The sequence below is a fragment of the Rhipicephalus microplus genome, chromosome 4, assembly GCF_043290135.1.
Source record: "Rhipicephalus microplus isolate Deutch F79 chromosome 4, USDA_Rmic, whole genome shotgun sequence".
Taxonomy (NCBI): Eukaryota; Metazoa; Arthropoda; class Arachnida; order Ixodida; family Ixodidae; genus Rhipicephalus; species Rhipicephalus microplus.
In genome coordinates, this window is record NC_134703.1 from 74,432,664 (window position 1) to 74,458,063 (window position 25,400).

General features: G+C 48.2%; 1 protein-coding gene across 1 annotated transcript in view; it reads left to right on the top strand.

Moving 5' to 3' along the window:
- Window positions 1-1,817: 1,817 nt before the first annotated feature.
- Window positions 1,818-25,400, top strand: part of LOC119172107 (sodium-coupled monocarboxylate transporter 2) — a 127,794-nt gene continuing 104,211 nt past the window's right edge. The window contains exon 1 of the mRNA XM_037423099.2: window positions 1,818-2,591. Coding sequence (XP_037278996.2) covers window positions 2,250-2,591 — 342 coding nt within the window. The 5' untranslated portion in view covers window positions 1,818-2,249. The remainder of the gene's footprint in view (window positions 2,592-25,400) is intronic.

Sequence of the window (25,400 nt, forward strand, 5' to 3'; positions counted from 1 at the left end):
GTGTATGAAGGCAGTATGAAAACATGTGGTGCAGGACTTCCTAATTGGTGGTTGCTTTTCATCATGCAGGTATGTAAAGTGACGTAGAATTCATTACAAACTTTATGTATATATTGCAACTTTCTTATTACATCTGTGGTGTGTTTTCTCAATGCCGTTGTTTCTTTCACGACTACTTGCAGCTTGAAACACAGCACATGTGTAGCTTTCTCGAGTCTGTTTATGCAGCTCAAGATCATCATTGGAACACTGCACAAGTTAACCTTGTGCACTCTTTCTGATACTGATATCCTCTTGCCACAAAAAACAAGTACAACTTAATTGTAATTTTGCAACTATTTTTAATCAGCTGGAACAAGAAAAGTTTCAGTTATACATCCTGGCTGTCAATAAATGTGCCAGCATAGTGAACAGTTCATAGATTTGTTAACCCTTGTGAGTTTTTCAGTTGTTCGGTGAGGGCACAAATTTTAACTGATGGTCAGCCACTCTTCCTTCTCCTTACCTGCTTGGTGATTGAGATATCTTTAAACATGCATTTATTAGGACATTTTTACACGAAACAATTCGTCCTCTTCGTCTTGGCAACTTCGTCACTTGTTTGACAAAAATAACAGAAAGCTAACTTGAACCATAGTCACTGAACACTTCAGGTCAAGAAAATGTTTTGAACAAGAATATAGGACAAGATCAATAAAACTGCAAACATTCTCACAAAAGTTTATTCTCTGGAAATTTGCTGAAGTGTGTTTTCTGGGAATTGCACAGTTTGTTGTGTTTGGTTCTGCAATCTATTTCAAGAAAGAAAAAGAGAATGTAGACACGTTTTGTGCCACCCAAAATTTTCGTGATAATGCTTCTAAACAGCACCTTTCTGTCGGTGCAGGTTTTTAAGCCAGTTTTTACAAATTCGAATGATTAAATGAGAAAGAGCTGCAATTTGCCAACTATGTGTTTAGCATTTTTAGGAAGTATGCATTGACGCTCACCACTGTAAACTCTTTCGTAACTTAGCTTCAGTCATTAATTTTTTTTTTTTGTTATCCGCAACGGTCAATACTTATGTTCACCTGCAAGCTGTAGGCATATGCTTGAAACATTAAGTTAGGAAACGTCGTCGTTCTGCTAGGTTTCAGAATAAATGAAGGGTTTTAAACCACTACATGTTTGAAGAACCAGCAAAACATCCCATATGCCAAAATAAAAACCGAAATTTGAAAAACATTTAGTTTCGAAAGTACTTTTTAATGTTTTTATCGAAATTATTTGCTAATAACACAAAAACGTTATTTAAACATACACAGCGTTTAAAATTGAGTATTAACAATTATATTAATTAAAAAAGTATTTGTTTATTTCAATGGTCATGCTTTTGTACGCTGCACTAGTGAAATATGTCATAACCGTTCACCTCTTACTAGTATAGATAACATGTCGTAAGATTGCTAGTTTTAAAGGTTATATACTTAATTTTTTATTGAAATCACTGAATAGTTGTACAAAATGTCCGCAGAAACAGGTAATCTCAGTTGATCATCGGTACTAGTTTTTAATTTCGGGGGCTATGATAAACTGCAAGTAAATTTTTTTTTCAGGGGGTAAAAAAATAATAGCAATCTACTGACTACTACTTTTTCAGTGTCACAATTTATGTTTTATAGTTTTAAACAAAAGAGTAAAGTTTATGAGGTCATTTTTAAATACATGTGTAATAAACACACACATTTTACGTCACAAGTGCCGTCTTCTTAAAAAACAGTTTTGGTTTCGGTACAAAGGCAGAAATCAACGCGAGCACAAGACTGGTTCGAGCCAAAGCCGCATACAGCGTTTCTATCGGAACGAGAAGCAGAAGCTGTCGCACACGCCGAATTATGTTCTCCTGACGCGGCGCGACAGTTCACCGTCGCCTAGGGTATCGTTGCCGCGTTTCTCGTGTCACGACAGTTCGTGTTACGTAGCCCCGTCCGCTGTCGGAATGCGTGACTGAAATCGATTCGTGTTCTTCGGCGAAAGAGCTGCTGCGGCGTTTGTTTCGCCGCACGCCGGGAACTTCGCGAGCAAAGGAAGACGTTACGGCGAGGGTGATTGTCTTCGCGCATCTTGCCGCTGAGTTCACTGACACTGTGCGACTCCAATGTCCGCGAGGACCTGTTCTAACGCGCATATATTCTCCGCGTTGTCCACTTAGGCGCCCACTTTCTCCTCGGCGCCGGTACTTCTCGCGGAAAAGATATCTACAATCGATCATGGATGACGTGCCGAGGTTTACGGTAACGGACTACAGCGTGATGTGCCTGATGCTGTGTGTGTCTTCGGGCATAGGCATCTACTTCGCCTGGCGCGACCGGCGTGATGTGTCGAACAAGGCGTTTCTGATGGGCAACCGAGAGTTGGGAGTGTTCCCCGTGGCCATGTCGTTGATGGCGAGCTTCCAGTCGGCCACCACTGTGCTAGGCTATCCCGCCGAAATGTACTACAAGGGGACGCAGTTTTGGGTGGCCGTCTTCGGTCTGGCCATCTCCAACGTGATTGCCGCCGAACTGATCCTGCCCGTGCTGTACAATCTGCATATGACCAGCGTCAACTCGGTAAGCGAACTCACGCCTGTTTCATTTGTCCGCCCTTATTGAATCCCTACCAGCAGTACCCCTTCCGCCTCAAATAGAATTAGCACCTCGTTAACGCATTATCATGTGTGCGATATGCCCACTGTGGAAGATAAAGGCGAAAATTGCTTGGTAGTTTGCGTAAAATTATATGCTCGAGTCCGGACAAGTTCGCTAGATTTCCGAACGAGATTCAGCCTTGCAATAAAGTGATCGGCTCGTTTCCGAGATAAACATGTGGCCGCAGTTTATTCCGGCTTTTTTTTTTCCTGTAGTTTTTTCTCAGATCTACTCGAACATATTCATTTGGAAATCAAGTTCAGTTCCAATGGAACTTGTACGTATCGTATTGATTACCTGATGTCCTTGGATAAAATCTTGAGTAAATTCCGTTGAAGCTATCACGTGTTAATTAAGTTAGTAAGGTGTAATCAGTTCTGTATTATTATGGGTTATAACGAATACGATCCCATTTCAGTTATATTGATCATAACGTTATTAACATTACGTGGAATGATCATCACGTGCCCGACAAATAGACTGATAAATCAGTACGGAGTTGCAACATTAAGCAGAAAATTGATTGCAAAGGAAACGATGGGCGTCTGCGCGATCGCTTAAATCTTGCTAAGAATTTGGAGAGCTTTTTTTGCTATCGTTTTTTTTTCTCCCCCGCGTGTCAGCCGATGAAAACGGCTTGCCTTACATTACGACACTGAGGATATATCAACACTGCTTTCTTTTTTCACTAGAATAAGCATATTGCGTAAGCCTTCACAAATAGGGCGAAATCGATTTCCGCCACCGGTCGGCCCTAAATAATGCCAACACACAGCGCGCCGACGGCGGGTAGCAACGGGCATTCCGTCGACCTGTTCAAACCTTTTCGACTTCATACAAACACGCGCACCCATATACGCCTGCTGTTAAAATTTCCCGCCGCCCCCTTAATGGTGTTTCTTCCTTTAATGACGGAGCACGCGATTGCTCAGGTAGGAAAACCCCTTTCCCAGAACACACTCGAAAGTACGTACATTGAAAGATTTATGTGAAAGCAGGATGGGCGATCTGTTGCAATTGCCTGGCAATCGAACTTCCGGGTAGGTGTGTACGAGGCTGGACTATACTCGTTTCCAAGTCGCAATGAGCATTTGTATTGTCGTCCCAGTTTAGTGCTGGGGGAATACTCCTCAGTCCCATATCCTTCGCAATCAATTGTGCGGAAACAACCCTTAGTATAGCGTACGCTCACTAGCCCAATTATTCAAGTTTCTCTAAATGATTGCGACTGTGGTTATTCTACGCATACTGTACATTTCCGAAAAAAGAAAAGAAAAAGTGATCTGGCAATCGTTCGCAGATCGCGTGCATTTAGCTGCTATCGGCCATCGATCCGATGGGTATATCCGTGTACATTTAGCAGAAGACACGGAAAATTGCAGATCAACTCGAATTAAAAGGGCGGGCATAATGACACCCTGAAACGCATTACACACCTGACGATGTGTTTACACCCATAGCCTCTACATTCGTTTTAAAAGTCATCGTTTAACGCTATTGTGTAGTCACAAGCTTTCGAAAAACGCGCGCATGTCTCAGTCAGTTTCTTCTCTTCCATAACCAAAACGTGAATGCAAGTTTCTATAAATAAGTCCGAGATGTGCGGACTTAACGATTTTTTGAAATAGACACCGTACCGGAAGTAACTCAAGGTTGTCGTCTGCGAATGGGCTTGCTGACAGTTTTCAGTTGGGCGACGAATTTAATCCCCCATCATTTGTAGCGTTATTTTTTTTTGTGCCGGGTGTTACCTTCCTGTGTGACACTCGACACACATTCGTCGTGACGCCTCGAGTGACGCAAGTCTCCTATATTCCCGGAATTCTTCGAATGTGGATTCTCTACACGAGTAAAACGCGTTGCGAGCTACTTACTTATCGTTCTATTTCGGTCGCCTGGACATCACCATCTACGTGCTAAGGCTCGGTCGCCGATGTGTTAATTCACATTTGAGTCATCTGGTAATAACCTTAACTCGCTGTAATGCTTGATTAATTTTAACACCTAGTCGATTGTTAATCCACGTTGCATAGCACTGTCGTGCTACATTAATACACTTTAATTAAAACTTAATTCACTGTTATTCACCATTTAGTCACCTTTTGCACTCATTATCACGTCGGCTCACTTGGAACATCCTTACCAGAGGGATGAACGTACCCGCTCGCTTATTTATGAACACCCGCGAGTCGTTTTATAATGTGACGGGTATTGATTGTGCCCGTTCACGGAGGTCGATACAGGGCTTTACGACGCGCGAGCTTCTGTGCGTTGAGCGCTTTGAACCGCATGCTGTTGTGTTGCAAGTTTTGATCGCGTGGACAGCTCCTGAACGTTTGTGGCACTATTGCAGATGCACCCATTGCAGGTTCACACGAAAGTCGCAGAATGCCTCTTTATTGTGCTTACAGGAACGGGTTGCAGTTTGATTGATTTATATGTGGGGGTTTAACGTCCTAAAACCGCGATATGGTTATGAGTGGACGGCTCCGGAAATTTCAACCACCTGGGGTTCTTCAACGTGCACCCAAGTCTGAGCACACGGGCCTACAGCATTTCCGCCTCCATCGGAAATGCAGCCGCGATTCGATCCCGCGACCTGCGGGTCAGCAGCCGAGTACCTGAGCCACTAGACCACCGCGGCGGGGCACGGGCCGTCGTTTGGCCGCCGTAAAACTTAACAGTGCCTTGCCTGTCGCACTTCCTTGCCTGATAATATATGGTAGTGCAAAGGACATGAACAAGAGAAGGTATACACTCAAGACAACACAGCGCTAACTTTCAACAACACCTTATTACTGTAAGATCCCGCTAGTATGTGTACTCCACAACGTCATATACATCACATGTGCATAGCTCTCACAACCATAAATTGTAACCCATCGCTATCGGTTTGGTGGTAGCGCCTATAGGAAACTTGAGCAACAGTTCGAAAGAGGCGTTTCTTTCTCGTTTTCTAGGTTTCCTAGCTACATTACTCGCGCTACGACAGAACCTGGCGACGTGGAGTTCAGCCTGCAAGCCAGGTCTGGGGGAAATGTGTTCAGCTAACGAATGCACACCAAGGATTTTGTACTAAAGCTTCCTTCATGCACACATTGCGCGGCCGCTGTGGGTCATTGTACGCAGGCGTCCGCATCCTTCAGTGCTCCCTCGCGTACGCGGCCTGCAATCAGCATGCTGTGAAGAGAAGCAGCAGATAAAGCAGGCTGGACGATGACATATTCTTAGAGTGCGACTGTTAACCGCCAGGCCGTTAGCACATAGTCAGGGATACGAGATATGCTCCCTCACCAGCACTGATAATAGTAGTTTGCTTGGCAATCCTGGCTGATAACGGCGAGTTATTCTGCCATTCACGGACGCGAACGACAGGTGAGCGTGTATATGCAAAGAACGAGCGGGTATGAACGGTGATGTTGCGTCACGCCGCGTTAATGGAAGGGTTTTCCGCAGTGAGTGTGCTCTCGCAGTCCCCGACGCGCCGGCTTCGAGCGAGTTGCGTTATCTCGGTGTCCCAGCCATAGAGTTTCCTAATAAAAACTAGACGGGCCACTGGCGCTGCGATCGTTCAGCGACCTTGGGAATAATGCGTATATGACATGGATCTACCTAGTCTTCGTGCTTGCGGGCGGCGAACGTACTCGTGGCCTCGTTTATTGCTGTGTTTTGTTTTTGTGTTGAAGAAAAGAAGGAACAATTCTTTACTTCGTGACCCGATTTGAAGTGGTAAGCCTAAAGGATTAAGGTGGTGAAGCGTAACTGCCGAAAATTTGCCGATTGTTGCTTCATGACAAAGCAGCTTCAAACCACGCGAAGCCAGAACGAACGTAAAGTACGATGACTAGGCTAATTCATGGCATACCCATAATTCTCATGCTCGCTGAAGCGCTGTGCGTTGCAGCTCCCATAGACACTAGCGACAGAGTTTCCTCTAGTGTATACTTAGGAAACTGTATGGCCTCCGAGATGGCGGGAGCGCGGCAGGCCGCGCGCCCGTTATATTGGAGGCCATGTCCCAACAATTTCTAGCCAGAGCTTACAAATATGCTAATGACACGACCAAGTGCATGTTGCTGACTATTGTCTGGATGTCACACATGTCCCGTTTATTAGGGAGGCGATCGCCGGGCTAATTCCAAGAGCCGAAGTATCGGCCCCCCGAACCGCACCACGAAAGCGTGGACAATTTAGAAGTGGTCCTTATTGGTGCGCCAGCGGACGCCGGCTGTGGCCCAAAGAACAAGTCAGAGCCGAGAGTTGCTAAACAAACAAATTATATTCTCAATAATGGCAGATCGAAAACAATACATAGAAAATGCACACTCCACAATAGTTGCATACAATATGTCACCAATCAAACCAATCAATCAACGTACTACACAACACAATCAGCCACACTTAATACAACGGACACGGTCAACAATACGCACTACAATGCAGTCGCATGCATTGAACAACCAAGACACTTAAAGACTAAAGAGATGGAACCTATTCAGTCCAAAGTTCTTGGAACCAGAGTCTAGATGATACTCTTCCGAGAGTCACTCACTCAATGTCCAGCGTTGTTGTCGTTCCGCAGCCCTCTGAAGTTTCTCTTCCAGGAAACCTCGCCGGAGTTTCTCTTCCAGGAAAACTCCCGTCTTCAATAGGCCACTCTCCAAGCTTCAAACTTCTTCGCCGGAAATCCGTCGGCTTCACACACGCAGCTGTTGCCCGCGTCTTCGCTCGATAGCGGTAAACCCACGCTCTTGCCTGTAGCTCCAGCCGTCCCTACGGACCAAAACTTCGCCGACTACACGGCGGAATCTCTACGCGCTCTGGCGTTAACTTCCGTCACCTCCTGTTCTGTCACTACGGGCAGAACCTTCGCCGACTCCACGGCGGAATTCCTACGCGCTCCGGCGTTAACTTCCGTCACCTCCTGCTTTCTCGTCTCGGCTGCCCGATTAAATACCTTCCGCGCCACCTTCCAGAAATTTCTCGTCCTTTCGTCGGCGCGATACGCAGCGAAAGCTGGGAAGAGGGCGAGACGGTTGGAATGCCCTCCCCGGCCGCATGAGTCACTCGGTCTGACCCCGCCTCGTTCGTTCTGGAAATTTCTAGCGCTTGCCCGGCCGCCGCTGTGGGGTGAGGAGGTTCGTCTGCGATGCCGTGCTTCTGCGGGGAGAGCGCGCGCCCGGGAGCCTTGGATGTTTGCTTTCTCTTTTTTTCTTTTTACCTCGCGGCGTTTCTGCCGCCCGTTGTCGCAAGGATTTGGCGGCGCGCTCTTTTTTAGCGCTCGTTCTGTGACACTGCCCCCCACTTTAAGAATATTATCTCATAATATTCAAACTCTCACAAACGAGCGCGAACAGTCACCACACACTCTCACAGACTGTAACACCATCAGTCGCTCATGACACTTCTCATTCACAATAGATCGCTCAATACAATCGTACATTGTAGTTCAATTCCACAACACATGAAATATAGCCACAGGTACATGCCTACAACACTTCATCACACATTCCAAACAATACAAACGTACAAAGTTCTGTCTATACAACAATTATACAACACTATACATCACATCATCGCACCGAACACTGACTCGCTCGACATACACTTGAGACACAGGATAACACAACATTAACACAACATATGGCACTCAGCACTGCCCAACAAATTCTGATTCAACTTCAGCACTTATCCTGTGTACTTCGAGCAGCGCTTGCGTCCCTTTTTGCGGTGCTCGCTCGATCTCTTCTTGTGTTTCCACGTTCTTTTTCGGCGAGCCCTTTCCAACGACGATATCTGAGGCGTCGTCTCAGCCATCGTTGTCTCTTCCGACACCGTTAACGCGTCATTACATTCGACGGGTCCTGTCTGTTTATTTACCCGCTTGATCATACCTCTACATTTTGCCCGGCTGGCCAACTCCGTCTCCTTTACACTGTCGCTCGGTTGAGGTCGTGCCGACGTAAGTCCGGTTGCTCGGCCCGTGAACTTATTCGACCCGATCGTCTTCTCCTTCGCCGTCTCTTGCGCCGCAGCTTCACCTTGGGCTCTAGTGAGATCCGTCACGGGATGTTCCTCCACTGTATCTCGCGGTCGCTGGGTTGGCGAGGGCTCTATCTTCGGGTCTTCTCCCAAACATTCCGGATCATTCGGTCCTCGCGCCCCGTCGATGTTTCCGATGACAAGGTCGTAAAGGGGGTTCGTCATACATAGAGCGGCAACCTTCCCGCTGTTGTGACCGGCGCCGGAGCTGAAGAGGGAGCGGCGCTCCTTTAATCTTCAAACAAGTAACCGAACGACCGGCTGCCTACTGTTAGGACCGGCGCCAGGTCTGACAATGGATCGGCGTTCCTTTTGATGTTCCTTTTTAGTCGCCAAACGGGTTGGCGGCCTGTGTCCGCCATGTATTGTTCCCCCCTGGCCGGAGGGTGCGGCGTCTTGCCGCCACGACACCGTGAGCAGTTCGGGAGACCACAAGTGCAGCTTCTTTTTTGGAAGATGACGGCGGCGGCGGCGGCCGGAAATCGTCCCGCTAATTGAACGAGTCGTTCGGCGACCATTTGAAGCTTGTTTACGGCGGCCCTTTCGATGGATGCAGTCATCAACTTCAGACCCCTCGCCCAGCGACACCCCTTGACGAGGAGGAGCCACGTTCGTGCCACATGGCCGTGCAGTGACCACGCTTCAATTTTGAACGTTCACGTGGACCGTGCGTGCTCGTCACCCTCGCGGGTAATGTGTGATCCGTGGTTGGACGGTGCCCTCTGTACGCGGTCCCCGATCTAGGGATCTGGGGAGGACAGACCCTTTATAATGAGCCCCCACGGCTCATTCGGTGTGCTTTTTTTCGAGAAGAGAACCAGGCAGAACAGAGCAGAACCGAGCAGAACCATGTAGAACCAAGCACCATGGAGCGCTATGTTAGGAGTCATGTAGAGGCCTGCCACGTTTGAGGGCTCACCGTGTAGGGAGTTCGCAATGTATATATTGTAAATAAACCCTCTTCAAGTCTCTCTTCCTCCTGCCTCGACAACTTCATCCCGGACCTCCGGTGTCTGGAAACCCCGGTCGCAACAACTGGTTGGCAGCGGTGGGATACGAGTCTGCGACGGAGAGCGACATGTACCGGAGGCCAGCCGAAAGCCCTGGAACTCGGCGGGATCGAAGCAGCGTACCACCACCGCACGTAATGGGGTGAGTGCCTGGCTTTGTGCTTGAGATATATCGAGTCTTTTGGCCTAGATTCGTTAAAAGATAGATATAACCAACAACTGCCTGGCCACTGTGGTTGTTATCTCAGCACAAGGCAGCACTGGATGATTATCTGAGCAAGTACGCTAAAGCAGGAAAGCTTAGATGATGCAATAGGAACAAGTGGTAATGTTTCAAAATTTCTAAGGGTACGTTGCGGGTTAAATTTTAGGATGTTGTAAAAAGCAGGAGTGAAAAATTAACAAGAAAAAGTAGAGAGGGATGTTGGCCACGTAGTGCTACTTGGGTGCTTAAGCTTGTGGTCTCCGCTGTGAGATTTGCCAGGCTTCAATTTCTCTAGACCCAGAATTGAAACGCTGGTGGGTTTGTGTTTTGTCACAGCTGAGCCAAAGCAAAGTAGTCGCCATGGATCTTACGAGATTGACAAGAGAGGACCTGCTGAACCTGTGTTGGGATCTGGAGCTAGATTTTAATGATGATATGCCTGCTTCTAAACTCCGCGAAGTGATTCTCGAAAGCAATAGTGACAATGAGGAAATCGAGCACTTCGGGAATATGTACTTATTGGACCAGGAGGAGGAAGTACAAAGGGCGCAAAGAAAGGAAAGATGGCGCCAGGAGGAATTGGAAGCTGAGCGCAGGCATGAAGAACATATAAAAAGGATGCAGGAATTAGATGAAGAGATAGAAAGGCTTAATTGTGAATTGGTGGCATTGCAGCAGAGTGGTCAATCCATAGATGTAGCGCACGAACGGTGCGATGTAGCGGCGGTGCCATTTGAGACCGAAGCGAAGGCTACAGGTCAGACATCTGTAGATGAAGTGCACGAACGGTGCGACGTAGCGGCGGTGCCGATTAAGGCCGAAGAGAGGGCTACAGGTCAGAAATTTGCAGATGTACCGCACGAACGGTGCGTTTCAGCAGCGGTGCCGTTTAGGGCCGAAGAGAGTGCTGCGGGTCTGATATCTGTAGATATAGCGGCGGTGCCGTTTGAGGCCAAAGAGAAGGCTAGTGCCTGTAAGGGAATGGAACAGGTTTTAACCCATTCTGAGGGAAAAGAGCTCGAGGTCACAGCAGGGTGTGAGGGTTCCGTGGTGGTGGAAACGAAGTTAAGATTAACAGAGTGTTCCATCGAACCTTGCAGCCCTGTAGACCATGTTGATGAGCGTCAGAGGCGGACGAAAGGCTCCAGGTTTGGCACCAAGGAATGTGCCAAACGGAGAAAGCGTCCGAAAAACAGAAGCGCGGCAAGGCTCGCGATCAGCGCGGCGCGTTTGACGAGGACCTTCAAACGGCGTGGCGGATTTGCGAGAAAAGGCCCGTTGTCTTCTCTGACTGGCTTAAATCGCATGCGTCTGAGCGGCCGGAGAGTAAGGAACAGAAGTGCGCAATCTACGCGGCCGCGGTCTAACGATGAACTGATAGGCAATCATCAGGACTGGGCGCGCGAGATGGCGGAGGAGCATATCGGTGATGAAGAACGTCAGAGTAGGACGAAAGGCTCCCAGGTCCGCACAAAGAAGCGTGCACAGGGGAGAAAGCGTCCGAAGGGCAACAAAAAGGCAAAGCTCGAGATGAGCACAACGCGTTTGAGTAAGGGTTTCAAACGGCGTGGTAAAATCGCGAGAAAAGTGCCGTTGTCATCTCTGACGGGTCTGTATCGTATGCGTCCGAACCGCCGGAAAAGAAAAGCGCATCGTACGCGGCAGTGTTTGAAGGATAGATTGCTAGGCAATTATCCAGACAGTCCGCGCGAAAAATCAGATGAGCATGTGGGTGCTGGTGAGCATCAGAGATGGGCGAAAGGCTCCGTAGACGGCACCAAGAGACGTGCAAAACGGAGAAAGCGCCGTAAAAACAGGCAGGCAAAAATCGCGACGCGTTTGAGGAATGTATTCAAATGGCGGAGCGAAATTTCAAGAAAGTTGCCGTATCGCAAGCGTCCAAGCGGCCAGAGAACAAAGAAAAGAGAAGCGCATCGTGTGCGTAAGTGGTCGAGGGGCAAGAGACCCTTCCGTTGTTCTCGCGGTGCATTGGACGGGGTGCGGGGCAAAAGAGTCGGTGGTTTTCGAGGGGCAGGAAGCGACAGCAAGTCGGCTTCGAGGAACGTCGCGGGGTTCGGTAGCAGGGCGATTGACGCGTGTTGTAGACCCCGCTTCTCGAGAAAATCGTTCCGGGCGCGACCACCGCGAGTTCGACTCAGAGTTGTTGCGAACAGCGGTTAGCCTCTCGGAAAACGTCGACTCGGGACTGTTGAAAGGAACATTTTGTTTGTTTTTGTGATTTTGTAAATAACTCGTTTGTACTTTGTTTTCGTTAGCGCTCTATCATTTTGGTAGCCTATATGCGTTGTATAGATCTATTGGAAGGATAGTGACACGCATTAGAGCGTACAGAATTAGGCGTTTGTCATCGGCACCGGAGTTGGTTTGTATGCGTCCGAGCCGCCGGACAAAACGAAAAAAAAAAAAAGCACGTTGGGTAGAAAGGCAGACCCTTTCGTCGCTCTATCGACGGCATGTTTGATGGACTGCGGGAGTGCGAGGTACTCAGCGAGAGTAAGAACGCAGGTTGTCAGCGCAGAGCTTTGCGGGGGTCGGAGGCGAAGCGAATGGGTTTTGCCATTGTTCCATTTCCCGTTCGCCTAGAAAGACCCACAGGACGCGACACCGCGCGTTAGTCCCAAAAAGGAGTAGACATCCGTGAGCTTTTGACGATGGTCATTAGTGGATTTATTTTGTTTTGAAATTTGCTTTTGACTGTTTAAGTTGTTTTGGATTTTAATGTGTTTTTTAAGAATCTCGTCTACCAAATAGTGTTTAGGTAACACATTTTTTGGTTTTGTTCATTTCTTGGGCGTTGTACGTTTAGCTAAGGTAAGCGTTGTGCGATTGCATAAACGACACGCATAGGAGCCTGCGTCATGGTAGATACGTGTAAATGAGCAGGAGCAACGTTATGAACTAATTATGACTGAGCGTAGAGACGCAAAGTTATTGCTTGCGAGATTTTTCAGGATTCATGCGAAACTTTTTTTTGTTGTTCATTTAATGTTTTGTTCGCATGTGTCCGGTGTGTAAGAAAAGCTAGCTCGTGAGTTTATATGTATGCTTTGTGAAAGTGGCAACAGCAAGGGAACGGTTAGGTGGTATCTCCTCCAGGCAGGCGCACTGTGATGTGCGTTTGCGGATGTATAATAAAGACGTTCCTAATGCAGGTGCAGCACGGCAGTTATGCTTTCGTCTTCTCAAAAGGAATTGACGACTGGCTTTGGCGGCACTAAATTTCGGGAACTAAAAGATAGCGTGAAGTAAAATGCTTCATTTTATGAGTATGATACCTGGTGGGTTACGGCGGATTACTCACGCAAGCACTCGGGTATGCCACGGTGAGCGCATCACTTGACAATTAGTTTTCTTGAAAGCAGTTTGATGGGAAGATTATTATCGGATCGGGATTAGGAGTTTTGGTGAAACCTCAGAGAAACGTCCCGATTGCTGCTTTGTGTTTGGTAATACTGCTTAAGTAAGGTTGCTTTTGGATAATTTGTCGGACTCGACGTGTCTCAGTGCGGGCAGGGTGCTCTCCCGTGCCTGTGGTGGTGTGTATGAATGCTTTTCCCAGAGGGGAGCCACAAGGAACGAGAGGGAAAGAGTCCTTGGCTGAGCGTCATCAGCAGTGGCCTGGAAGACAGCACTACACAGCGACACTTCGAGCAACCTGTGCAGCTGGTCACCCTCAGGTCGCTTCTCCCGCCGGCGGACGAGCTGTTGTGACCGGCGCCGGAGCTGAAGAGGGAGCGGCGCTCCTTTAATCTTCAAACAAGTAACCGAACGACCGGCTGCCTACTGTTAGGACCGGCGCCAGGTCTGACAATGGATCGGCGTTCCTTTTGATGTTCCTTTTTAGTCGCCAAACGGGTTGGCGGCCTGTGTCCGCCATGTATTGTTCCCCCCTGGCCGGAGGGTGCGGCGTCTTGCCGCCACGACACCGTGAGCAGTTCGGGAGACCACAAGTGCAGCTTCTTTTTTGGAAGATGACGGCGGCGGCGGCGGCCGGAAATCGTCCCGCTAATTGAACGAGTCGTTCGGCGACCATTTGAAGCTTGTTTACGGCGGCCCTTTCGATGGATGCAGTCATCAACTTCAGACCCCTCGCCCAGCGACACCCCTTGACGAGGAGGAGCCACGTTCGTGCCACATGGCCGTGCAGTGACCACGCTTCAATTTTGAACGTTCACGTGGACCGTGCGTGCTCGTCACCCTCGCGGGTAATGTGTGATCCGTGGTTGGACGGTGCCCTCTGTACGCGGTCCCCGATCTAGGGATCTGGGGAGGACAGACCCTTTATAATGAGCCCCCACGGCTCATTCGGTGTGCTTTTTTTCGAGAAGAGAACCAGGCAGAACAGAGCAGAACCGAGCAGAACCATGTAGAACCAAGCACCATGGAGCGCTATGTTAGGAGTCATGTAGAGGCCTGCCACGTTTGAGGGCTCACCGTGTAGGGAGTTCGCAATGTATATATTGTAAATAAACCCTCTTCAAGTCTCTCTTCCTCCTGCCTCGACAACTTCATCCCGGACCTCCGGTGTCTGGAAACCCCGGTCGCAACACCGCTGAAGTACGGGGTTTCAATCTCGATTTCTGCTTCGGGAAGCATCCGAACTGTACGGTCAATTAAGCAAACCGGTTTCGTTTTGCCGGTTAACTCACCTTCCCGTACCAAATTTCTCCGCACGATAACAGTGGAACTGCCGGTATATCTTAACACTGTAATCTTTTTGCCCGCAACTTTTCCAGGCAGCGTTGGCATTCCTTTCGTAACACCGGTTGGCTGTTATGACATTACAGCACCCACAATAGGAATTTTCTCCCCATTCTTCAACTCTACGAATCCATCAGTGACGGCATTATTATCAGATTTCGGTGCCGTTTGAACACAGGATACCTGGTGAGTTTGACTCACTCCGTTCCGACAAGCATCTGCTTTGTGCCCAGTCTGACCACACTTAAAACATTTTACTGTCGTAGGGCTCGTAAAGATCGTTCGACAGTTTTTTGCGCGATGACCCACTCGGTTGCACAGAAAACATCGCGGAATGTTCTCTGGTGCACGCTTCTTTTCTTCGGGAGCCAATTTCTTCGAATCATCGGGACAATCCTTCTTGACCTTGGCCAAATTAGTGCCACCTTGCGCTTCCAAGAATTGATCAGCCAATTCAAGCATGTCTTCAAGTGAGTCAGCCTTCCTCTCTTTCAAATACAGCGACAGGCTTGGGTGGCAACTAGTAAGAAATTGTTCTCTAATTAGGAGCTCTCTAAGCTCATCGTACTCCTGTGCTGTTCCTGAAAGTTCAATCCATCTGTCGAAATAATGGCAAAGTCGGGCGGCATACTGCGTAGCCGTCTCACCGTCAGCTGGCTTTCCTGTCCGAAATCTGTCCCGGAATCCTTCCACAGTGAATCTAAATCGCTTCAGCAAAGCAGCTTTCACCTTTGCATAGTTGGCTGCATCGGTCGGCGTCAGCCTACCGTACACACTGAGTGCTTCACCACTCAAGCAAGTACTCAAAGCAGTTGCCCATTGCTGTTCCGGCCAATTCTGGCTCCTCGCAATCGTCTCAAATCGGTGAAGGTACGCGTCAAGGTCGTCCTTCCTTTCATCAAATGCGACGAGCAGCTTGCTTGGGTTCAAGCGGAAGCCATGATCTTCCCGTTCGCTGCTTTCAACTCTAACTGGGACGGGAGTTTCACTTCGCTGTTGCAAACGGAGCCGCTCGAGTTCCATCTCTTGCTGCCGCTGCCGTTCCCTTTCAGCCATCTCCGCTTCTCTTTCTTCCTTCAGCTGCCGCTCCCTCGCTTCTCTTTCTTCTCTCGCCCTTTCGGCTGCCAACTTCTCTCTCTCCAGCTCCAACTTCAATTGCTGCTCTCTTTCTTCCTTCAGCTGTCGCTCTTTTGCCTCTCTTTCTTCTCTCGCCCTTTCAGCGGCCAGCCTTTCTCTCTCCAACTCAGCTTCTTTTTCCGCTTTGGCTCTTTCGACCGCCAACCTCTCTCGTTCCAACTCAGCTGTTTTTTCTTCCTTGGCTCTCTCAGCTGCCAACCTTTCTCTCTCCACCGCCTCTTTCTCCTTCTGGCTTACCCATTTCCGTAGTTCGGCGCCGGAAAGACCCATCTTCTCACCAAGCGCAACTAACTTTTCGAGATCCATTGTGTCTCGCAACTCGCAAATAAAACCTTGCCGCGTGCAAAAAGTATCTGCCTAAATCAGTCTATCGGAACACTCCCCTGCACTCGTTAACGAGAACACTGAACAACACACAAAATCGGTCCGATAGCAGTATCAACAACTCGAGGCTCTTTCTCACTACTTTGGACACACTGTGCACCAAAAGGTCCTGAGTCGCGGACGCCAGATTAATTGTCACACATGTCCCGTTTATTAGGGAGGCGATCGTCGGGCTAATTCCAAGAGCCGAAGTATCGGCCCCCCGAACCGCACCACGAAAGCGTGGACAATTTAGAAGTGGTCCTTATTGGTGCGCCAGCGGACGCCGGCTGTGGCCCAAAGAACAAGTCAGAGCCGAGAGTTGCTAAACAAACAAATTATATTCTCAATAATGGCAGATCGAAAACAATACATAGAAAATGCACACTCCACAATAGTTGCATACAATATGTCACCAATCAAACCAATCAATCAACGTACTACACAACACAATCAGCCACACTTAATACAACGGACACGGTCAACAATACGCACTACAATGCAGTCGCATGCATTGAACAACCAAGACACTTAAAGACTAAAGAGATGGAACCTATTCAGTCCAAAGTTCTTGGAACCAGAGTCTAGATGATACTCTTCCGAGAGTCACTCACTCAATGTCCAGCGTTGTTGTCGTTCCGCAGCCCTCTGAAGTTTCTCTTCCAGGAAACCTCGCCGGAGTTTCTCTTCCAGGAAAACTCCCGTCTTCAATAGGCCACTCTCCAAGCTTCAAACTTCTTCGCCGGAAATCCGTCGGCTTCACACACGCAGCTGTTGCCCGCGTCTTCGCTCGATAGCGGTAAACCCACGCTCTTGCCTGTAGCTCGAGCCGTCCCTACGGACCAAAACTTCGCCGACTACACGGCGGAATCTCTACGCGCTCTGGCGTTAACTTCCGTCACCTCCTGTTCTGTCACTACGGGCAGAACCTTCGCCGACTCCACGGCGGAATTCCTACGCGCTCCGGCGTTAACTTCCGTCACCTCCCGCTTTCTCGTCTCGGCTGCCCGATTAAATACCTTCCGCGCCACCTTCCAGAAATTTCTCGTCCTTTCGTCGGCGCGATACGCAGCGAAAGCTGGGAAGAGGGCGAGACGGTTGGAATGCCCTCTCCGGCCGCATGAGTCACTCGGTCTGACCCCGCCTCGTTCGTTCTGGAAATTTCTAGCGCTTGCCCGGCCGCCGCTGTGGGGTGAGGAGGTTCGTCTGCGATGCCGTGCTTCTGCGGGGAGAGCGCGCGCCCGGGAGCCTTGGATGTTTGCTTTCTCTTTTTTTCTTTTTACCTCGCGGCGTTTCTGCCGCCCGTTGTCGCAAGGATTTGGCGGCGCGCTCTTTTTTAGCGCTCGTTCTGTGACACTGGAGTAAATCACAATTTTTTTCTGCCTGATCGCCTAATTATGCATGTTTAGTTTACTAACTTTTGTAGTAACGAAGCTGAGGGAAAAAAATCAATGAGAATGTTATATATCTGTTTGCAAAACGCCCGATTAGACGGTTTTGTACTTGCAGAACGTCTAGGCAAAAAAAAGAGCGGATGCACAGAATGACGCGCTACACACAAGACACTCACGAGTGATGTCAGTCACCCTATTAAATATGTCTTATACTCGACTAAATCTTAGCAAATACCTCTTACGTGCACGTACAGGCACATCCAATACGGGGTGCAACCTGCATCCCGATGTCGAAGCGGCGCCAACAATACTGGGTGGCGTCGGCATGAAAATCAATCAGTGATGTAAATACTGTTTCCACTACTGGTATTTCCGAAACCAACTTCGCATTTGCCGCCGTTACGGTGCAAGCTTGGGACCCAGGGGCGTAGCCAGGAGGGGAGGGGGGTTCAAATTTCCCCGAAAATTTTCGATTTTGCTTGCGTATATATACACGCACGAATGCAAACGTACGCATGAACATCCCGAAAAAGAATTCTGACTACATTCCTGTAAAGACCGGTTCAATCACGGCCACCGTGTTGTTACTCACTTTTAGCGCTTCTGTACATACATACATACATACATACATACATACATACATACATACATACATACATACATACATACATACATACATACATACATACATACATACATACATACATACATACATACATACAATGAAGCACTGTCAGATGCGAATAGCTTGCAAATATCTATTTTTAAAACCTTTTTTTTTCTTAAGAGTGATGAATACGTACGTCGCCGTAAGATTCTTCGTCGCCGTTTAAAAAATTAACGCTGCTTCGATTTTTTTTATTCCAAACCCGCCATGGGGGTCGGGTGCTTAGGATGCTTTATTGCAGATTCGAAGGTCGCGGGATTGGATCCCGACCGTGAAGGCCGCATTTTCATGAAAGCGAAACTTTAGAGACCCGCGTACGGTGCGATATCAGATTGTCAAAATTACCGGAGCCCATCCACTACGCTGTTTCTTATATCGTGGTTTTGTTATACGTAAAACCCCAACAACCATTGGGCGCGTTAAGTTAAAAAGGGCTCAAACGCGTTCTAGCCAGCGGAGTGCGCTCTTGTAAACTTAACCGTTAAAAAGCTACTTCCGGTGCGTGATTACGGAACGCGCTCCAATCCGGAGACTGCGAATGACGTGTTTCCGAATCCCTCCTGCTATGAAGTGCGTATATACTCCCGCCCCACTCGTTCCTATAGCGTGGAAGCAACGTCACTATGTAACGATTTCGTGCCCGCAAAAGAAGTCGGCGGAAATCGCCGTTAAGCTAATGAGCTTCGAAGGCGTTTTTCGAGCGTCTTCCTTTGGAGTTTGGAGCGCACAAACTTAAAGGGACACTAAATTCAAATAATAATTTACGTCAGAGGGAAACCTCAATATATGGCATCTAAAACGACAATGTTATCAACAACAGTGCCGTATATACTTACCGAGAAAATTAAGGTATGTGCACAAGAAGCGCAGTAGGACATTTTCAAAATGATCCCGATGACATCAGGCAGACCGCCTACAATTATTCACTAGTGATCGATCTAACTGCACTGAATGAAGAACCTTCCGTGCATCAAGAGACGCAATAAAATGCTGCTTGTTCGTTTCTGTTTGATTCATGAAAAAAAAAAAGAACCGCCGGACTTTACTATGGGGAATGGCGCGAGTGGTTCAAGAATTCAATTTTCGCGTGGTTACACAGGACAGGTGGTGCTATCTAGCGGGGCGCAGTTGAAACAAAAGCGTCTGCAATCTCGAAGCCAATGGCGGGATATTGATCAATGGCCTTTGTTGTTGATGTGGCTCACGTTGCTTTCGGTCTGCTGCTACTAGCGCAGTAAAGCCCGGCAACGTTGTGCACGACAACAGTGGCGTAAGTCGGTCCGGTCGGTCCGCTTCTTGAGGCGGGTAATTTGAAGGGCGGTAACCCGATGCGGAGCACTAAAACTTGATTTTATTTCGAAGTAGGCCCTTTCTTGTCACAAAAGTAACACTGCGATGTTTCTGGACCGCCATTTCAACAATTAACGTCGACCTAATAGTTGACTTTAGTGTCCCTTTAATGCTCCCATTATTATGCTTTTATTTCCGATTCTATCTATCTATCTATCTATCTATCTATCTATCTATCTATCTATCTATCTATCTATCTATCTATCTATCTATCTATCTATCTATCTATCTATCTATCTATCTATCTATCTATCTATCTATCTATCTATCTATCTATCTATCTATCTATCTATCTATCTATCTATCTATCTATCTATCTATCTATCTATCTATCTATCTATCTATCTATCTATCTATCTATCTATCTATCTATCTATCTATCTATCTATCTATCTATCTATCTATCTATCTATCTATCTATCTATCTATCTATCTATCTATCTATCTATCTATCTATCTATCTATCTATCTATCTATCTATCTATCTATCTATCTATCTATCTATCTATCTATCTATCTATCTATCTATCTATCTATCTATCTATCTATCTATCTATCTATCTATCTATCTATCTATCAAGACCTATTAGGCGTAGATTTGCACCCAGACGGCCCCGGGTTCTTCAAGTGATGTCTTACGGAGCCTCTTTCGCGTGCTTTGCGCACGGGCGCTTCTGTATCGCGAATGCGGGCGCTCGTGCGTCGATTCTGTGTCGCTGCACAGGCGTCGAGCTGGCATAGCGCTCCTCGAGTGTTGCCGTGACGGGGTCTCTGTCCTCGCACGTGGCGTCGTATTGACACTGAAACAATTCGTATAGATATATCTGTCCGAGTGATGCGGGAATGACTCGACACTGTACGGTGCAGCTGCCGCGATAGTGAGAGGTGCACCCGCAGGGATCGGTCTACGGCACTGAGCTCGACGAGTTCGTGTGTAATATATGCGTGGCAGTCTCGCGAAAGTGAAAACACCCTTCAAAGTCGTGTTCCGCGAATGATGTCGCGTTGTGCAGGTATTGTGCAGGGTCGGCTGTGCTCTCTGTGTGTGGCAACGAAACACGAAACATCGATAACAATAAGTACAAACGTTCAGTGCCGCGGTCTCTTGAGAAATTCACTCCCTCACTTGTGCGAATTCACCCGAAGTTGATGATCATTATTCCCGGAAGAATGGCACAACCTACCTCGGGGAATTAGCCACGAAACGTGTGGCAGTAGAATTTGTTCTAAAAAGAGGTAGAGAAAGAGAATATAAAGGAGGGGGCGAAGTATATGCGGTAGAGATAATCTGCAAAAAAAGCAAGGATATTAGTGATAATTTTGGTGCATGCACCTTTTGAGAACGTTGGCATATACTGACCACCCGACAGAGAACCCTCTGCACCTCACGGGGATTGGTAGAGCCTCCAGTATTGACACACTTTTGAACAAATAGCGACGTCACTCATTTTGGCAATCGGTGACGTCATGTGGGGCGTCATCACGCGATTTTTTTTTCATCGTTCGTGTTGACGCTCGGATTTTTAACGTTTGATTAGGCATCCGAAGCTGTGCAATCATTAATGATTCCCGGGGTTTCACGTGCCGTAACCAAATGATATGATTAAGCGGAAGAGGCTCCGCATTGGTTTATGAACGCGTGAGGTTTCTCGACTGGGACATGACTCTAGCCAAATGCGTGTTCTGTTCATTGTCCCTATATTGAAATACGGCTGCCGTTGTGGGAAATCGAACCCGCCACCTCGTGCTTAGCAGAGCGACACCTTAAGTGTCAAGCTGCCGTGGCATGCCTTTAGTTTAGTTAGTTAATTTAGTTTACAGTGATACATTTGGCCCCGAGAATCATCGTCTCGATTTCCCACCATATGTGGGGAAATTAATGCACAGGAGAAACAGTCAGAAGTCTCGCTTTTAAAAAAAGTCCACATCGGTGGGTCAGTGACTATAGATGCTCGGCTGCTGACCCGAAGGTCACGGGTTCGATTCCAGCTGCGGCGCATTTAGATTGAGGGGAAATGGTTGAGGCCTATGTACTGTCCGGTGTCAGTGTACGTTAAAAAAAAACTAGAAGGCCAAACATTTTAGAAGTCCTCCCTCTACGGCGTCTCTCATTATCAAATCGTTGGTTTGGGACGTAAAGCCCCACATATTATTGTTACCACTTTAAAAAAGGTTTAAACTGCACGTTTAACATGGTACGAAAACAAAAACACACACAAGTGCAATGTGTGTGTGTGTGTGTGTGTGTGTGTGTGTGTGTGCGTGCGTGTGTGTGCGTGCGTGTGTGTGCGTGTGTGTGTGTGTGTGTGTGTTGCTGATTTCGAAGTGATTTTTTTGCATTTTGGCAACTTATGCTCAAATAAATTTCCTGAACCTTGGTATATCAAGTCTCTCGCTCCTTCGCAACGCACTGTACCGATTAGAAGCTGTGGTCCGTAGCAAAGAACGTCGGGATCTACGACGTCACGACGTTTCTTATGGGAACTCCCAAGGTGGCGTCGCCACCCTGTCGCGTTCTAATTTTGTGCCTTCTTTAGATTAATAATGGTCTTGCCCCTCCGCGGTGCTCATAGTCTGGTGGCTAAGGTACTTCGCTGCTGACCCGCAGGTCGCACGATCAAATCGCGGCGGCGGTGGCTGCATTTGCGATGGAGGCGAAAATGCTGTAGTCCCGTGTGCTCAGATTTGTGTGAATGTTAAAGAACGCCAGATGGTCAAAACATCCGGAGCCGTCCACTATACGGCGTCTCTCGTAATCGTTTTGTGGTTTGGGACGTTTAACTCCACGTATCAATCATCAATCAATACTAGTGTTCTTCTCGCATCAAGCGTGTTGTATGTTCGTATCGTGAAAAACTAACTTACTTATACGAGAAAAATCGTTATTCTCTTTGGTGTGCCTTTACAGAACATCATGTATAGTCAACGTTGAAGGGGTCGTGAAACGCTCGCTCTAAAACGACAGTGCGAAACCACCGGTTTCCACACGCACTAATTAGATGACGTCAGTTTAAGCAATGATTTGCCGGTCAAGGAACGCGGAACTCTTCGGTACTTTCGAGTGGGGGCAATTGGAACACCCGTCAACGTCTTTGCCATACGCAATCGGCGCTACGCTGCAGCTGACGTCATATTAGGCAGCCTTCATGTGGGACGCAGATCGCGTATGGCAGACGTCGATGAGCGCCTCTTGCACGCGCTCGCAGATGCCGTATAGAGTTCCGTGTTCGTCGATAGGCAAAGCGTCAATGCAGGTCCACTCGGGCTGACGATATATTTAGCACCCGCTCTCTGGATTTCGTGCCGACCGGTCGTGCCCCCGCGATCTCCGACGACAGCGCAGCTTTGACCGACTGGGCTCACCCTACGCCATCTCCTGACGCCGACAAGAGCTCTCGCTGAGTGGTGCCCCGTCCTCGGACTCTTGCGACCGTGTCCATCTTTCCTATCTCCTCTCGACTTCCGTCGTTTTCTGTCGTTCGGGGTCCTGCGCCTCGCTGTCTCCTTCCTCTCTCTATTTACATTTTAATCCTATCTTTTTAACCCCTCCTCACTCCCATCCCTCGTGAGCTACTGTTGAGGTGTCGCACTCTGATGCAGACAGTTACGGGGCTTTTCTCTTCTTTTCTCTTTAAAAGTCACATAAGAATCAAATAAGATATATTGCCCCGCCGCGGTGGTCTAGTGGCTAAGGTACTCGGCTGCTGATCCGCAGGTTGCGGGATCAAATCCCGGCTGCGGCGGCTGCATTTCCGATGGAGGCGGAAATGTTGTAGGCCCGTGCGCTCAGATTTGGGTGCACGTTAAAGAACCCCAGGTGGTCGGAATTTTCGGAGCCATCCACCACGGCGTCTCTCATAATCAAATTGTGGTTTTGGGACGTTAAACCCTACAAATAAATCAATCACGTAAGATATATTTAGCGCGCGTGATTGCCGATGGTGTCGCATTGTCGTTGTAAAGCGACCTTTTCACTATCCCTTTAAGCCATATATAGAGTTGCCTGTGCCTTTTAATCGAGCTTTGGTTTCGGCTTGTTACAGCCTATACATTAATTCTCACTTTCGTCGAGGAATACTCATGAGGTGTACACATATGTGGTGACTTGCACATACATGCGTTGTGCGAGAAATTACCGCTCGGCGTGTAACTTGTCTTTCGCCGCGCTATCTTATATCGTAGTGTCTCCTCGACGTGAAACTCCTCCTGGGCTCACCATTCTCCACATCGTGTTGCGAAATGAGGTTTGAAGGGCGCCAAGTAATGATGGGACGTGTCAGAAAAGAACCGTCGGCCAAGTTTGCTGTTTGCGACGGGACGAGCGTGCGCGTGGTGACGCGCGGAGATAAGGAAGCGCGCTGGGATGCACGGAATGGTGGATTCCACAGAGTGCTTTCTTTGATGGCGTTGGAAGAGGAAGATGAAAAAACTGGGGCACCGATTGCGGCATCTCTCGGTAAGACCTCGCGGGTATGCCCTTGCGTCATTATGACGTAAAGGGCCACGCGCGGAAATGTCCTACTGAAGGAAGTTGAAAAAAAAAAATGCTGGAGTGGAAGCTCCCACATTGCTTTGCCAACAGTAGTGAAGCCAGCTTTTGCCCTCCAAAGATCTCGGAAACATTCTATTTTCTGGTGGTGCGCACTTAGACATCAAGTGGATTTGATTTGTTATTCTAAAGGCTGCGTTAATTACAAATTCAAAGATATTTGTTCCCGAAGAAAAAGACCGCAGAGACTAGTATCGGTGACTTAATCTCCAATAAAATTTGCCCTGAATTCGAGGCTCACTAAAGAAAACTAGAAACACGAGGACGCACTTTGAGCACTATCTGACCCGAAAAGGTTGCCGCGTTAAACTCGTTGGGCGGTCGAGGGAAACGCTCCTCAATCGCCGAACGCCAAAAGGTCATCATACCCCTAGTAAGATGGCTCCCGCAGCCGCCATCCATCTTACGATTGGTACGGCTTCACTCGTGGGGAAGAATTTCCACTCAAGCAATTTTTTTAGAACTCCGTGGTCCTACTGCTCTTTGGTCTCACGCTTCTCCTCTTGCTCCTCCGCTTCTTCTGATGCCATCTTTGACTGGACGTTTCGGAGCGCTATAGAGCGCTCTCCTGAAAGAGAGTCAAGTTGCGTCTTTCTCTCTCTCTCTCTTTCTTTCTCTCTCTCTCTCTCTCAGGTGAATGTTCTAGAACACTCCGAAATGGACACCCCGCAGGGGCGCCTGCGCAAGTAGGCGTTTGGTGTGTAGCGACACCACGGACCCGAGCTAACGGGGGAGTTTTGACTCCCTCCCACGCCTAGCCGTGCGTGGCTTTGCCGTGTCCGGGGAAAAGGGGATCCTGGGGGTTGAGCCGACGCTGGGTGATTGGACCTTTAAGGCCCCCAGGCAGAGGCAACACACCCCTTTGGCCCCGGCTTCACGTAGACGGCACCTCTGGGCTGACCCACCCAGGGGAAATCGGCAGTCGCCTTTTCCTATCTCTCTCTCCCTATATCTTCGTCTTTTGTTCTCACTTTACATCTTTTCTGTCTTCTCCTCACTTCATTTTACTTCCAATTTTTCCTGGCGGCAAGGGTTAACCTTGTGTGGCTATCCAAGCTAGGGTAAACCATATTGGGTTATAGTAACTGCGTACTGCTGGCGTTGCGCAGACATGCCCATATGCTCTGCCACGTCCCCTCGTTGGACTCCGTGGTGGGTGGTAGGCGCCGTTACCGAAAAATACACATTTTCTCATGGGATCCCCGACCCCCTCTTTAACTGATCGTGCTTCGAAAAGGGTACGCACCGACGCAACTTTCCTACTTTGGCCCAAAAACAGAGAAACTTTCCCG